Genomic DNA, 15117 nt, shown 5'->3' with positions numbered 1-15117 from the left:
CATCTCATCTCCCTGGAAGGGGTAGAGGTGGTGAAGGGGCTCATGTGTCCTACTTATTGTTCACCGATGACACTTTGGTTTTCTGTGGGGCTTCTCAGGATCAGATGAAGCATTTAAGTTGAACTCTAATGTGGTTTGAGGCCATTTTGGGGTTGAGAATTAATTTGGATAAAAGTGAGTTAATCCCAGTAGGATGTGTGGAAAACGTGGAGGCTTTGGCTGCAAAACTTGGTTGTAAGGTCGGAAGTCTCCCCTCCTCTTATTTGGGATTGCCTTTGGGAGCTCCTTTTAAGTCCTTCGCTGCTTGGGATGGAGTGGAGGAGAGGTTTCGGAAGAGATTGACAATGTGGAAGAGACAATACATCTCTAAAGGAGGGAGACTCACTTTGATTTGGAGTACTTTGGCTAGCTTGCTCATTTATTTCATGTTTGTGCTTACTTTACCTAGGACGGTCAGATTGAGGTTGGAGCAGATTCAAAGAGATTTTTTGTGGGGAGGTGGGCTCTTGCGGAAACCTCATTTTGTAAGATGGATGCTTGTTTGCTTAGACAAAAGAAAAAGGGGTTTGGGGGTGAAGTGTCTTTCTTCTCTTAATAAGGTGCTTTTGTGCAAATGGAATTGGAGGTTTACAAATGAGAGAGGGGCCTTTTAGAATCAAGTGATTTGGGGAAAGTATGGGGAGGAGCAAGGAGGTTGGTGCTCCAAAGAAGTGAGGGATGGGTATGGTGTGGGGTTGTGGAAAACAATTAAGAGGGAGTGACATGTTGTGAGCAATAGACTCTCCTTTGTGGTGGACAATGGTCAAAGAGTGAGATTTTGGAAGGATAGATGGTGTGGAGATTCACCTTTTTGTGTTACTTTTCCTACTTTATTTGCTCTAGCTGCTTCCAAGGACGCTTGGGTAAAAGATGTGTGGAGTTTCATTGAGGGAGGGGGGAGTTGGAGCCCGCATTTCTCTAGACCATTCAATGATTGAGAGATGGATGAGGTGCACAGATTTTTATTGGGCTTCAATGGGAAGAGTGTTCGGTAGGATGTCGAAGCTAGGGTGCTTTAGATAGAGACTAAATGTGGGAAGTTCTTTGTTAAGTCTCTCTACGAAGCCTTAGAATCAGGCCCTTCAGTCTCTTTCCCATCAAATGTCATTTGGAAATCTTGTGTGCAACCCAAAGTGAGTTTTTTTGGGTCGGAAGCAACTTGGGGGAAGGTTCTTACTTTGGACCAACTTCAAAAAAAAAGGATGACCTTTAGCAAATAGATGCTACCTTTGCCAAATGCACGAGGAATCGATAGATCATATCCTCCTCCATTGTGCCAAGACAAGGACTCTTTGAGCGTTGTTTTTCACTCTCTTTGGGGTGCAGTGGGTGCTGCTAGCCTCTGTTAAGATGACGCTCTTGGGGCGGGATGGGTCTTTTGTGGGAAAAAAGAGAAGGGAAGTTTGGAGAGCAGACCCTTTATGTATTTTTTGGACGGTTTGGAAGGTAAGAAACAGAATTGCGTTTGAAAATGATTTGCTGTCCATTCAAAGACTTAAGAGCTCTTTTGTTTATTTTATATGATCAGAGATGAAATTGTTCATAAAAGATGGTCCTTCGACTTTAGTTGGTTTCATTGATTGGGTGGGATATCGATGAGGGTGGTTTTTTTGGCTCCTCTGCTTTTGACGGCTGTTTTTATGTCCCAACCAGGGAGGAGGGTGCATCTCTTTTGTATTTTTTTGAGTTGCTATTTTAGCGTCTCTTTTCAATACAATTTCTTTTCTTCCACTTAAAAAAAAAAAAAAAAAAAAAAAAATCTCCCTGGAAGGCCCATTTCCCTTTCCCTCTATGTCCCAATTCTTAATTTCTTTTTGCCTTGTAACTGTTACACTACCATAAACTTCTCTTTTCCATTTGTCAACATTTTTGTCAGCTTCCACCTTCTTTGCCAACCTAAAACTTTAAAGTACCAGTGGACTTTTAGCTTTCACACCAAGCTGTTCTATTGACAAAATCATCTGCCTTGAGCCACATTCTTCAAACACACACAACCTTATTCCCATTCTTAATCCATCAATGTCAAGCAAGTTTGGGGCAGTTCGGAGCATGAGCTGATGTCATTCTGGAAAGAATTCATAAGGACATATCTACAGAACGATTTTCTCATTCTGATGTGATCTGACAGCAATTGATCCTGGAAGCATTAAGTCAGCACAAGCACATAACTTATTCATTGTGTTTCATTTTCTTTGATTTTTGATTGTTGTTATCTAGATTTGCACATTCTAGTTCCTTGATTTTTGCTCTTACAGTGTCCAATATGAACTCATTTGTCAAAGTATATTCAATTTGTCTTTTTCTTATTATTATTATTATTATTTTTTTCATTTTATCAGCTGATCTACAAGGTGTTTTTTAGTACTCTAATCTGAGAGCAGAAATTGGTATTTATGTCATTTTCTTCTCTGTTACAGGTTTAACTCTCTACAACTACATGTTTATTTATGGTGCTTTATATGCTGTTTAATTTCAGTATATTTATAATTAAAATGTTCCTTTCCTTGGATTGGCAGCATTTTTACAGTTTCGATAACTGCCGGTTTCATCAGTTATTGGGTCCAAGGAAAGGCAATGACGGGGGATTTATTTTGGCAGGGTGATGAGAACTTTGATGATGATGGGATTCAAATAGAACCTTTTAATCTGAATCAAGAGAGGGAAGAAGGCTACTTTGATTCAGAGGGAAATTTTGTGGAATATGTAAACGAGAAAGAAATTAAGGTACACAATATAGTTAGTCTATATTCAATTTTCAACTATAGAATAAAAACCATTTATGACAATATTTTGGGACAAGTTAAAAGCTTTTTATAAAATTTATTTGAGTTATTGTAGGATGCATGGCTTGATAGTGTTGATCTTGAACCAAAATTTGACAAAAGAAATATGGTGACAAAAGTTGAAGATGACACCCAAGACCTTACAACAGCAGCTATTGGAAAAATAAAGAGACGTATTGCCGACCTGCTTGAGCCAGGAGAAACGGTAAACTTCTCTTGTTTATGTTTTCCAGGATCCACTGGAGCATTACCCAAACTATCATAATTTTTAATGTCTTTTAATATGGATCTTTATATTACAGAGCTAATATAAATTATGATGTGGTGAGTTTCTATATGAAGGTTTTTTGTGCCCCCCTAAAGTATCAAATTGGAGGGTGATATTGCTGAACTGATTGTCTATGTTGACACTATGGATTTTTTTTTTTGGGTACCACCCTCAAATTTTGTTTGACACTATATCCTTTTCTATTACAACATTTCCAAAGATGTGTCTATTCCATCTCTTTCTATTTTCCTTCAGTGCTTTCATGTCCTTATTCAACCTGAAATTCAAATTCCCATAAAATTTATAGACCTTCCATCTCTTTTTTTATTCTGTCCTCAAAGCCCTTGGATTTGGCCCACATATTGTCAACATGAAAGGGCTTACTTTGTTCTAGGTCTCCAAAATCTAGCATGATATGATGTTGTTGAAAGAGAGAGAGAGAAAGGAGAAAAACCTTAATTCTCATTCATTTAATATCTACTTACAATTGAGATATATATATATACAAGGCTAAGAGTCCTAACTACCATACATGTGACCTATATTAACAAGGAAAGATAATATACTATAAATACATTATATTCAACACTCCCCCTCAAGCTGGAGCATATACGTCATATGCACCAAGCTTGTTACAAATATATTTAATCCTAGGACCTCTGAGAGATTTAGTGAAGATGTCTGCTAGTTGATCATTTGAATTGACAAAACTTGTAGCAACACATCCTGATGCGATCTTCTCTCTAATGAAATGACAGTCAACTTCAATATGCTTGGTCCTTTCATGAAAGACTGGATTGGATGCAATATGTAATGCGGCCTGGTTATCACAGATGAGTTTCATCTGTTCATCCTTTCCAAATCTCAACTCCTGAAGAAGATGTCTTAACCATATGAGTTCACATGTTGCCAAAGCCATAGCTCGATACTCGGCTTCAGCGCTAGATCTGGCCACTACATCTTGTTTCTTACTCTTCCAAGATATTAGATTACCTCCAATAAAAACACAGTACCCTAAAGTGGAACGTCTATCTGTGGGTGAGCCAGCCCAATCTGCATCTGTGTAACCAACAACTTGAGTATGACCTCTGTTCTCGTACAATACACCTTGGCCTGGTGTACTTTTGATATATCGAAGAATACGGATTACGGCATCTCAATGGCTATCACATGGTGACTGTAGGAATTGACTAACAACACTCACAGGAAAAGAAATGTCTGGACGAGTAATGGTGAGATAGTTCAATTTACCTACGAGCCGTCGATATCTCCCGGGGTCTCCTAAAGGCTCCCCCTGTCCTGGTACAAGTTTGACATTCGGATCCATAGGTGTGTCTACCGGTTTACAGTCTAACATACCGGTTTCTTCCAGGATGTCTAAAGCATACTTCCTTTGGGAAAGGACCACACCAGAACTGGATTGAGCTATCTCAATTCCCAAGAAATACTTGAGTTTCCCCAAGTCTTTGGTCTGAAAGTGGGTAAAAAGATGTTGCTTTAGTTTCTGAATACCATCCTGATCACTGCCTGTAATGACGATGTCGTCCACATAAACAACCAGATAAATACACTGCCCCAAGGAGTTATGATGATAAAAAACTGAATGGTCTGCTGTACTGCGAAGCATGCCAAACTCTTGAACAACAGAACTAAAACGGCTAAACCATGCTCGAGGAGATTGTTTCAAGCCATATAGAGAACGGCGTAACCTGCACACTAAACCAGACTCCCCCTGAGCAACAAAACCAGGAGGTTGCTCCATATAAACTTCCTCGGCAAGATCACCATGAAGGAAGACATTTTTAATATCCAACTGATAAAGAGGCCAAGAACACATAGCAGCCATGGAGAGAAGCAAGCGGACAGAAGCAATCTTGGCAACAGGTGAGAATGTGTCACCATAATCAGAACCATAAACTTGAGTATAGCCTTTAGCAACTAAGCGGGCCTTAAGGCGATCAACCTGACTATCAGGACCAACCTTAACTGCATAGACCCAACGACAACCAACTGTAGATTTACCAGAGGGTAAAACAACAAGATCCCAAGTGCCATTAGAGTGCAGAGCAGCCATTTCATCCACCATTGCCTGTCGCCAGCCTGGATGGGAAAGAGCTTCATGGGTGCTCTTTGAAAGAGAAACAGAGGATATAGCAGAAACAAAAGCAGAATAGGGTGAAGATAATCGATGATAACTCAAAAAATTGTAAATAGGATGAGGATTACGAGTAGAGCGAGTACCTTTCCGAACAGCAATGGGTAAGTCATTAGGAGAAGGCAGAGCCGGGGCAGGTGAAGCCGAATGGATAGGAAGTGAGTCAGCAGGTGCCTCAGGAAAAGGGAGAGGAGCAACGACACGAGGGCGACGATGATAAACCTGAAGTGGTCGAGGGGGCATAGCATCAGGTGGGGAGACAATGGGAATGGGCAAGACTTCAGAAACAGGAAGAGACTCAGAAGTGGTGGAAAAGAATGGTGAGTCCTCAAAGAAGGTGACATCAGCGGAGATAAAGTATCGATGAGTCTCAAGGGAATAACAACGATAACCCTTCTGAAGTCTGGAATATCCCAAGAAGAGGCACTTCATGGCTTTGGCGGAAAGCTTGTCCTGTCCAGGAGTGAGAATATGAACAAAGCAAGTACAACCAAAGACACGAGGAGGAAGGAAATAAAGTGGTTGGTCAGGGAAAAGAAGGGAGTGAGGAATCTGATCGTGTAAGACAGAGGAGGGCATACGATTAATCAAATAACAAGCGGTAAGAACAGCGTCCCCCCAAAAACGAAAATGAACGTGACTATGGAGGAGGAGAGTACGAGCTGTCTCAACAAGATGTCGATTCTTGCGTTCAGCTACCCCATTTTGTTGAGGAGTATGAGCACAAGAAGACTGATGAAGAATCCCATGATGAGACATAAACGAAGTAAATTGGGCTGAAAAATATTCCCTGGCATTGTCACTGCGTAACACACGAATAGAAATATTGAACTGGGTTTGGATTTCAGTATAAAATTTCTGGAAAATAGAGAATAACTCAGCTCGATTTTTCATTAAAAATAACCAAGTACATCGAGAATAGTCATCAATGAAAGTGACAAAATACTGAAATCCTAAAGTAGACGCAGTCCGACAAGGACCCCAAACATCAGTGTGGACAAGCTCAAAAGGAGACTTTGCCCGATTATTCAAACGCTTTGGGAACGAGACACGAGTATGTTTCCCAAGCTGACATGACTCACACGGAAGCGACGACAAAGTGGAAAAACGAGGAACCATCTTCTGGAACTTGGAGAGACTAGGGTGGCCCAGACGATTGTGAATGAGGAGAGGAGCATCAGTGGAAATGCAAACTGCAGGAGATGAATCTGAGGTGAGGTGATAGAGGCCTTGAGACTCACGTCCTATGCCAATCGTCTTCCCCGTACTCCGGTCCTGCAAGGTCACAAATTTATCAGAAAAGGTAATAGAACAATTAAGAGTACGAGTGATTTTGCTGATGGAAATAAGATTAAAAGGACATTCAGGAGTATAAAGGACAGAAGTGAGAGGTAGAGAAGGCAGAGGAAGGGCCAAACCAATACCTTTAGCCACAGTTTGAGAACCATTAGCTAAGGTAACAGTAGGTAAATCAGAGGTAGTAGTAATAGAGGAGAAAAGATCCTTATTACCAGATAGGTGATCAGATGCTCCAGAATCTAGAATCCAGGGTCCAAGAGAAGATGTGTGGGTAAGGCAGGTAGAGGCATTACCAGGCTGGGCAACAGAGGCAATAGAAGCCTGAGATGTCTGAGATGCGGAGGAGCTCGGAGGCTGAGGCAGCGGAGAATCAGAGGACTGGGCCATATGGGCAGTGCGAGGAGGTCTTCCATGTAACTGATAGCAACGATCGCGAGTGTGGCCAAGTTTATTGCAATAGGTGCAATGAGGACGTTGGCCTCTACCTCGGGTACCACTGCGTCCTCCTCGAGAGGTAGTTTGAGAAACTAACACAGAAGAATCTGAAGCGCTATCAGATGGCAAAGTCTGAGTGGACGAGATACGGAGGAGGCGAGCAAACACATCATCCAAGGACGGAACTGATGAACTACCAAGAATCTGATCACGAATAGGCTCAAGATCCGGACGGAGGCCAATAAGAGTAAGGACCATGAAGAACTTGTCAAGCTGTGTTTGTTGAGCCCTAACATCAGGAGTAAGAGGCATCACAGTCAAGAACTGCTCCTTAAGAGAGACAATCTGACCAATATAAGTAGATAGATCCAAGTCCTGTTGGCTGAGATGGACAATAGCAGAAGCCACCTTATAAAGACGCTGGATATCATTCGTGTATAATCCTTTGGCCTGAGTCCAAAATTTAAAACAAGTTTTATAGGCCTGAAGATGAAGAAGAATCCGGGGATCAACCGATTGCCATAATACACTACATAACTGTGCATCTATCTTCCTCCACTGTACGCGGTCAACCTCAGGGATATCTGCCTCCTGGGTAACCAAGTGATCCTCATATCCTTGACCCATAAACCAAAGTTCAACAGAGGCAGACCAGGAAAGATAATTTTCACTGCCAACCAATTTCTCTGAGGTAATCATAGGAGATCCAGAGATAACAGAGGTAAAGATCTGATTTTTGGTGGTCATATTCACGTATTTGGATCGAAGAGAGCCCTAATACGGCTTCAGATTGCGGCGTGGCACCACCGAAAAAGGGAGACGGCCTCAGATCGCGACGTGGTACCACCAGAAAGGTAGAAGAACACTTCCCAAGGCACGTGCAGGGATTGGGGTGGAGAGAAAGTAGCCGGAACTTCGTCGGAAAGGCTGTTTGGAGGGCTGACGGAGACAAAAATCCCCAAAAGAGGTACGTGCAGGGCTCGGATGGGAGAACCAGGTAGGTAGGGATGCTGGTCGGCGGCAGGCGAGGCTGGAGGAGGAGGCGCGTCGCCGGAAAAGGCCTCACGCGCCCTCACGCGCCGACGCGTGAGATGCAGTCGCCGGCCGGAAAATGGCGCGTGGATGGCGCGTGGATCGTCTTTTGATGCCGGTGCCTTCACAAAAGTTGGAGATCTCCTCCAGGCGCTCCTTCTGGTATGGTCAGTGTCGGAAAAATAGGTCGCCGGAAAAGTTCGCCGGAAAGTTCGCCGGAAAATTTCGCCGGCGGTGAGTGGTTTCTAACGATGATCCGACTGACCGGAAAGTGTTGGGAGATGGGGAGGGTGACCGGAAAGAAACACAGTCACCGGAAGGTTTCCCGGAGTTGATGACACGGGAAACAGGAAAGAATTAGGTTTTCTTCCTTGGCTCTGATACCATGTTGAAAGAGAGAGAGAGAAAGGAGAAAAACCTTAATTCTCATTCATTTAATATCTACTTACAATTGAGAGATATATATATACAAGGCTAAGAGTCCTAACTACCATACATGTGACCTATATTAACAAGGAAAGATAATATACTATAAATACATTATATTCAACAGATGTGATTCAATGTAGATCTTGGAAAAATACTCAGGACAAGATCAGGGAAATGATCCTCCCGTTCTTTTAATATGAGGAGATTCCAATTTTGGCCACATGTCAATATTTCCAACCACCAATCCTGGTGAATCTTCCTTCCATAGGCAAACCATTCTAGTTGTAATTAGCAATAAAATCAGAGTTATAAGTTTAAATACTATAATTGCCAAGTTCAGATGTCGACAGAGTGGGAGTGGGTAGGCTTGAATGCAAAAAGTGAGAAATATTGTTATTAGGACAATATTAATATATTGAAGAAGGTTTATTGGAAGATGCTGGAATTCCAGTTACATACTGAAACATAGATTTAAATTGCTTATTCAAATATCTTGTAAATTTTTTAGCATTTTTTTATTGGTAAATGCACAAAATATATTAATAAAGCACCAAAGAGGCACTCCAAAGCACACAGGACGTATATAACGGTCGCCACAAGGCACCAAAAAAGGATAAGAGAAACAAAAATACTCCCTCCCTCGACAAGAACCCAACCAATCAATGAAGTTGAATAAGGAAAATGGTCCTTCACCTATATACAAATTGGTCCAATACATCAAATTACAAAGAAACCTGGTTAATAGTCTTTGGTCCAAAAGATCCTCATTATCAAAAGCTCTTCTATTTCTTTCCTTCCACAATGTCCAAAAAAGGCATAAAGGGGCTCCATCCCACACTTTTTCCTGTTTCCTTCCAACAAAGTAGCCATGCCACCCTAGCAAAGTCTCTCTTACATTAGATGACAGCACCCAAGAAACACCAAACAAAGAAAACAAAAGCTCCCACAACATCCTTGCCTTTTCACAATGTGGCAAAATGTGATCAATTGACTTCTCTTTGATAAGACAAAGAAAACAGCTATTAGCCAATATCCATCCTCTCCTTTGAAGCTGGTCAAGAATCAATACTTTTCCCCAAGATGCCTCCCAAGTGAAAAAACACGCCTTAGGAGGAACCCATGCATTCCAAACAACCGCTTTTGGAAAGGAAACTGATCTCTTAGGCTCAATAAAAGTGTAAAGAGGCATGACAGAGAAAGTTCCATCTTTTGTCTTCAAAATACCACTTTATCCTCCTTGTCTCCCATAACCACTTTATCTTTCAGCCTTGCGAAGGAACGCTTCAAACCCTCAATCTCCCAATCATTTAGATGCTTGGAAAAAATTGGGGACCAAACACCCCCCTCACTTGATTGAGTCCATAAATCCATTGCCCACGCCTCCTTTGAGCTAGCTAAGACAAATAATGAGGGAAAAGAAACTCCCAATGCCTCACCCCCACACCAAATATCCTTCTAAAATTTTACACTCCTCCCATTGCCACCTAAGAAGGAGACTCTACTACCAAAAAAACTCCCCCAATCTCCTTATGGCCTTCATAACCTAACCCGGTACGCACCTCTCACCTCCTTAGAAGACCAACCCCCTTCATTTTCCCCATATTTCCCACAAACTACTTGCCTTTAAAAAGCCTCCCTTTCTGTAGCAAATCACCAATTCCATTTACAAAGAAGTGCCATGTTGAGTAAGGGAAGGTGCTTAACTCCTAAACCCCCTTTACTCTTATCTAAACAAACAGTAGCCCAATTCACTAAATTACCCCAAAGAAAATCCTTTTGAATCTTCTCCAACCTCAAATTGACTAACCTTGGCATCTGGAATAATGACATGAAATAGATAAGGAAACTAGACAATGTGCTCCAAATGAGGGTGAGTTCAATCCCTCCCCTTTACAAATGTATTGTCCTTTCCACATTGCCAATCTTTTGCGAAGTCTCTCTTCCACTCCATCCCAAGCTGTTGAAGAGTCATGAGGGCACTTAAGGGAAGACCCAAATAAGTAGAAGGAAGCTCACCCACCTTACAAACCACTTTAAAGGCCAACTCATTTAAGTTTTCCACCTCCCCATTGGGATAATCTCGCTCTTGCTAAGATTAATTTTGAAACCCGAAATTGCCTCAAATCACATGAGTAACCAACTTAAATGGGTTAGTTGATCTTGAGAGGTCTCACAAAATACTAAGGTTTCATTAGCAAATAGCAGGTGAGAAACCTCTAATCCATCTCCACCTCTACCATTCACCTTAAAGCCTAATAAAAAACCACCCTCCTTAATAGAATGTTGAGCGCTTCTATGGCTAACACAAACAAATATAGAGAAAGTGGGTCCCTTAGAGCATTGAAGAAAGCCAGAAGAGGTGTCATCCACCAAAACTGAGAAGCTTACTATTGAGATGCACCATCTACTCCAACAAATCCACTTTTGACCAAATCCCATTTTCTCTAACACTGATAACAAAAAATCCTAACTTACATGATCATAAGCCTTTTCTATGTCCAACTTGCTCCTATCAAAAAAAAAAAATGTCCAACTTGCACAACACCCTAACATTATTGCTTTTTAGCATTGAATCATTTGCCTCATTGGCTATAAGCATTGCGTCTAATATTTGTCTTCCCTCCACAAAGGCATTCTGGAACTTGGAAACCACTTTGCTCACCACCTTCTTAAGCATGTTTGTCAACACTTTAACCAATAGCTTATTAAGGCTATTCACCAAACTTATAGGCTTAAAATCTATAAGATCCCATGCCCCCTCCCCCCCTTTCTTAGGAATCAAAACCAAGAAAGTTGCATTGATGCTTTTTACAAATCTTCCCTGGTTATGGAAATCTCTAAAAAAATCCCATCGCCTCTTCCTTCACAAAACCCAACTAAACTTTCAAAAAGCCATTAAGAAACCATCTAGAGCTTTGTCCCCATTCAGATCTGAAAGGGTGACACCTTGCTCTCCACAAATGGCTCCTCTAGCTTTGCAGCTTCCTACCCATTTAACCTGTCAAAATTCATACCCTTAATGTTGGGGTGTCAGTGCCACTCCCCTGGCTCTATTAAGAGATTCCTGAAAGCCCGAACAATTCCCCCCCTTAATCTCAATTTCCTTTGTAAAAAAGACCCCATTAATTTTTATCTTAGACAAAGAGTTCCTTCTTCTGTTTGCATTTGCCATCTAATGAAAGAACTTTGTATTTCTATCACTCTCTTTTAACCAAACTTCCCTTAATTTCTACCTCTAGCTCATTTTTTCCAATAGAGTCCATTTTAAAAAATCCAATCTTGTCAGCTCTCTAGTAACCACCTCCTCTGTAGATAAGGCCCCCAACCTTTCTTTAGAATCCTAGAAACCCACTTGAGCAAGAGTCGAATTCTTTCTTATTGCAACAATGCTGAACACCTCCATGTTCCAACTCTTCAAATTAGATTTTAACAATTTCAATTTCTCTGCTAGTACGAAGTTGTATGGACCCTACCCTAGAAACCCATCCACTAGTTCTTCAACAGTTCTTTGAACCCTTCCTCCTTAAGCCACATATTTTCAAACTTGAAAGGAGTGACACCTTTTCTTAGACTACCCCCATCCAACAAAATCAGCGCATGATCTGAGACTGGTTTAGGTAAGATATATTGCATTACTTCACTGAATTGACTTTCTTATCCCTCAGAAACCAGAAAATGATCTAAACTCGACTGTGACTGATTATTCAAACCCCCACTCTTAGTAAAAAATCCCCCAAGTAACGGAAGATCCCTCAACTAAAGATTCTTAATGACTTTTGAAAATCTTCTCATGGCCTCTGAAAACCTACTAGCACCATTGTGCTCCCTTGGAAATCTGACGGCGTTAAAGTCACCTCCTACACACCACAGATCATTCCACAGTTCCCTGATGACCCCTAACTCCACCCATAAGCTCTCTATACTACTGCCTGAAGATGGACCATACACTCCCATGAATATCCAAACAAACCTATACTCAGTTCTTAAAATGACACAAAACTGAATACTCCCCTACTTCCATGTCCAACAACTCAAACACCTTTTTGTCCCAAAAAACCAGGATCCCACCTGCAACCCCTTTAGAATCCACCACACCCCATTCTAAGAATCTTTCCCGAACCTAAACTTCGCACCAACTTAGAGGACATAATCTTAGTTTCCTGAAGACAAACCAAGTCTACCCTCTAAGATTTAATCAAAGACTTTATAACCATTTTCTTATTACTGTCAGTAGCCCTTCTGATATTCCATGACAAGATTCTCAACTTCATTTATCGCTTGAAGAAATAGCCCAACCCTCTCTGCCTCTTCCACCCATTAAATATGATCTGTTGTAGTTCATTGACCACTCCAACTTTTTTAGCACTCTCTTGGAATGTGATAAGACAAAATTATTCTTTCTTCTATTGAATACCTGACTATCTTGTCCCTTCATTACTTTGATTCTATGAAGAGAGTCAAGATCTCTTCCTCGAACCCCTCTATCAGCATGCCTAGGAAATTACAAAAGGTTACCAACCTTCCAAAGGACCAACCCTCTGTCGAAAGCTCTTCCCCCTCTCCAACACCGACAAGCCTTCCCCTCTCGGTATCTTACCCACTTTCCACACATACAATCTCCTTTCCCTTTTTTGACGGGATCACCACTGTCCTTCTGTCATTCAAAATCATCCTTAGTGGTTTTGAATCAACCTGAAGAATTTCTGAATTCCTTTTTTATTAATTTTTTAGGTACACACCATACACATATATATACACAAATGACTGAATAAGAAAATATCAATCTAGCTTGATTCTCTCCTAAAATTAGGAAACTGAATCATCCTAAATGATCTCTCCTTTTTTATTCCTAAAACACTTTCCTAAATTAAAAAACCTAACTTTGAATGCTAAATTTCAACACTCCCCCTCAAGCTGGAGAATATATATCATATAATCCCAGCTTGCAAGTTAAGTCATCGAAGTTAGGCCTAGGTAAAGTTTTGGTGAGGATGTCTGCGGTTTGGTGCTTGGTAGGAACATAGTTCAATTTAACCGTCTCACTAGTCACCTTCTCTGTGATGAAGTGTCTGTTAATCTCAACATGCTTGGTCCTGTCATGATGCACGGGGTTCTTTGCTATGCTTATAGCTGCCTGATTATCACACATCATCAGAATTGGAGATGAACTCGTTTGTCCCAGTTCACTAAGAACCCTTTTTATCCAAATCCCTTCACAGATTCCCTGTGCAAGAGCTCTGTACTCAGCTTCTGCACTACTTCTGGCTACAACTGATTGCTTCTTACTCCTCCAAGTAACAAGATTTCCCCAGACAAAAGAACAATATCCAGAAGTGGACCGCCTGTCAATGATGTTTCCTGCCCAATCCGCATCTGAGTATACTTCAGTGTCACGGTTCTCTGTCTTTCTGAAGAATAGACCTTTCCCTGGTGTCATTTTTAAATATCTAAGAATCCTATAGACTACTTCCATGTGTTCCTCAGTGGGGCTGTGCATGAATTGACTTACAGCACTCACTGCAAAGCCAATATCTGGCCGAGTGTGTGAGAGATAAATCAAGCGTCCGACAAGCCGTTGATATCTCCCCCTGTCTACCGGTGTACTTTCTTTCTCGATACCAAGTTTCTTCTGACTATCCATAGGAGTATCAATTGGTTTGCATCCAAGCATACCGGTCTTCTTAAGAAGATCGAGTATGTATTTTCTTTGAGAGACTACAATTCTCTTCCTTGATCTAGCCACTTCCATACCAAGGAAATATTTCAAATTTCCAAGGTCTTTAACTTCAAACTCTTCTGACAAATATTTCTTCAACTTCTGTAATTCCTCCATATCATTCCCAGATAGAATAATATCATCGACATAGACTATCAATATGACCATTTTCCCGGCATGAGACTTCTTGACAAATAGAGTATGATCAGCCTGACCTTGTTTGTAGCCCAGCTTCAGGACTGCTTTTGTGAATCTATCAAACCAAGCTCGGGGAGATTGTTTAAGGCCGTACAAGGATTTTTGGAGTTTGCAAACCTGATTCTTTGCCATACTTTCTTCGAAACCAGGTGGTATTTCCATGTAGACTTCCTCTTCTAGGTCGCCATTTAGAAACGCATTTTTTATGTCTAGTTGTTGCAAGCACCAATCTTGATTGACAGCCAATGAGAGAAGAATCCTGATAGTGTTCAGTTTTGCAACAGGAGCAAAAGTCTCCTGATAGTCTATCCCATAGGATTGTGTAAACCCTCTAGCTACCAAACGAGCCTTGAATATCTCGACTGATCCATCTGCTTTGTATTTTATGGTGAAAATCCACTTGCACCCCACGGGCCTCTTCCCAACCGGCAAATATGTAATAGTCCACGTCCCATTCTTCTCAAGTGCATCAATCTCATCTTGTACTGCCTTCTTCCATTCTGAAATTTTGAATGCCTCTTGTATTGTGTTGGGAACCTGAGTATCATCAAGAGAAGTAGCAAATGCTCTGTAAGATGGTGATAGCCCTTCATACGTAACATAATTCCCAATTGGATGATCTGTACATCTCCTAACACCCTTCCTCAATGCAATCGGCAGAGTAGAATCATCAATGCTGGGAATTAACACCTCTCCAGCCCTATCCTCACCCATGTTCTCTTCAGGAAGACTTGAATTGGAGTCAATATATTGGCCACATGTT

At 41.3% G+C, this 15117-nt stretch overlaps 1 protein-coding gene across 5 annotated transcripts in view; it reads left to right on the top strand.

Annotated features, from left to right (window-relative positions):
• The window catches only part of LOC100259875 (uncharacterized), a 28217-nt gene that overhangs the window by 4625 nt on the left and 8475 nt on the right, over positions 1-15117 (top strand). For 4 of the 5 annotated variants that reach the window (XM_010658528.3, XM_002269939.4, XM_059740625.1 and 1 more), the window contains exons 4-5: positions 2638-2763; positions 2878-3027. In XM_010658528.3, coding sequence (XP_010656830.1) covers positions 2638-2763; positions 2878-3027 — 276 coding nt within the window. Of the gene's footprint in view, positions 1-2555; positions 2764-2877; positions 3028-15117 lie in introns of all 5 variants that reach the window. The other variant, XM_019223170.2, reaches the window with a different exon arrangement.

This window comes from Vitis vinifera, chromosome 11, assembly GCF_030704535.1.
Source record: "Vitis vinifera cultivar Pinot Noir 40024 chromosome 11, ASM3070453v1".
In the NCBI taxonomy this organism is placed as follows: Eukaryota; Viridiplantae; Streptophyta; class Magnoliopsida; order Vitales; family Vitaceae; genus Vitis; species Vitis vinifera.
This window is presented reverse-complemented; position numbering and strand designations above follow the sequence as displayed.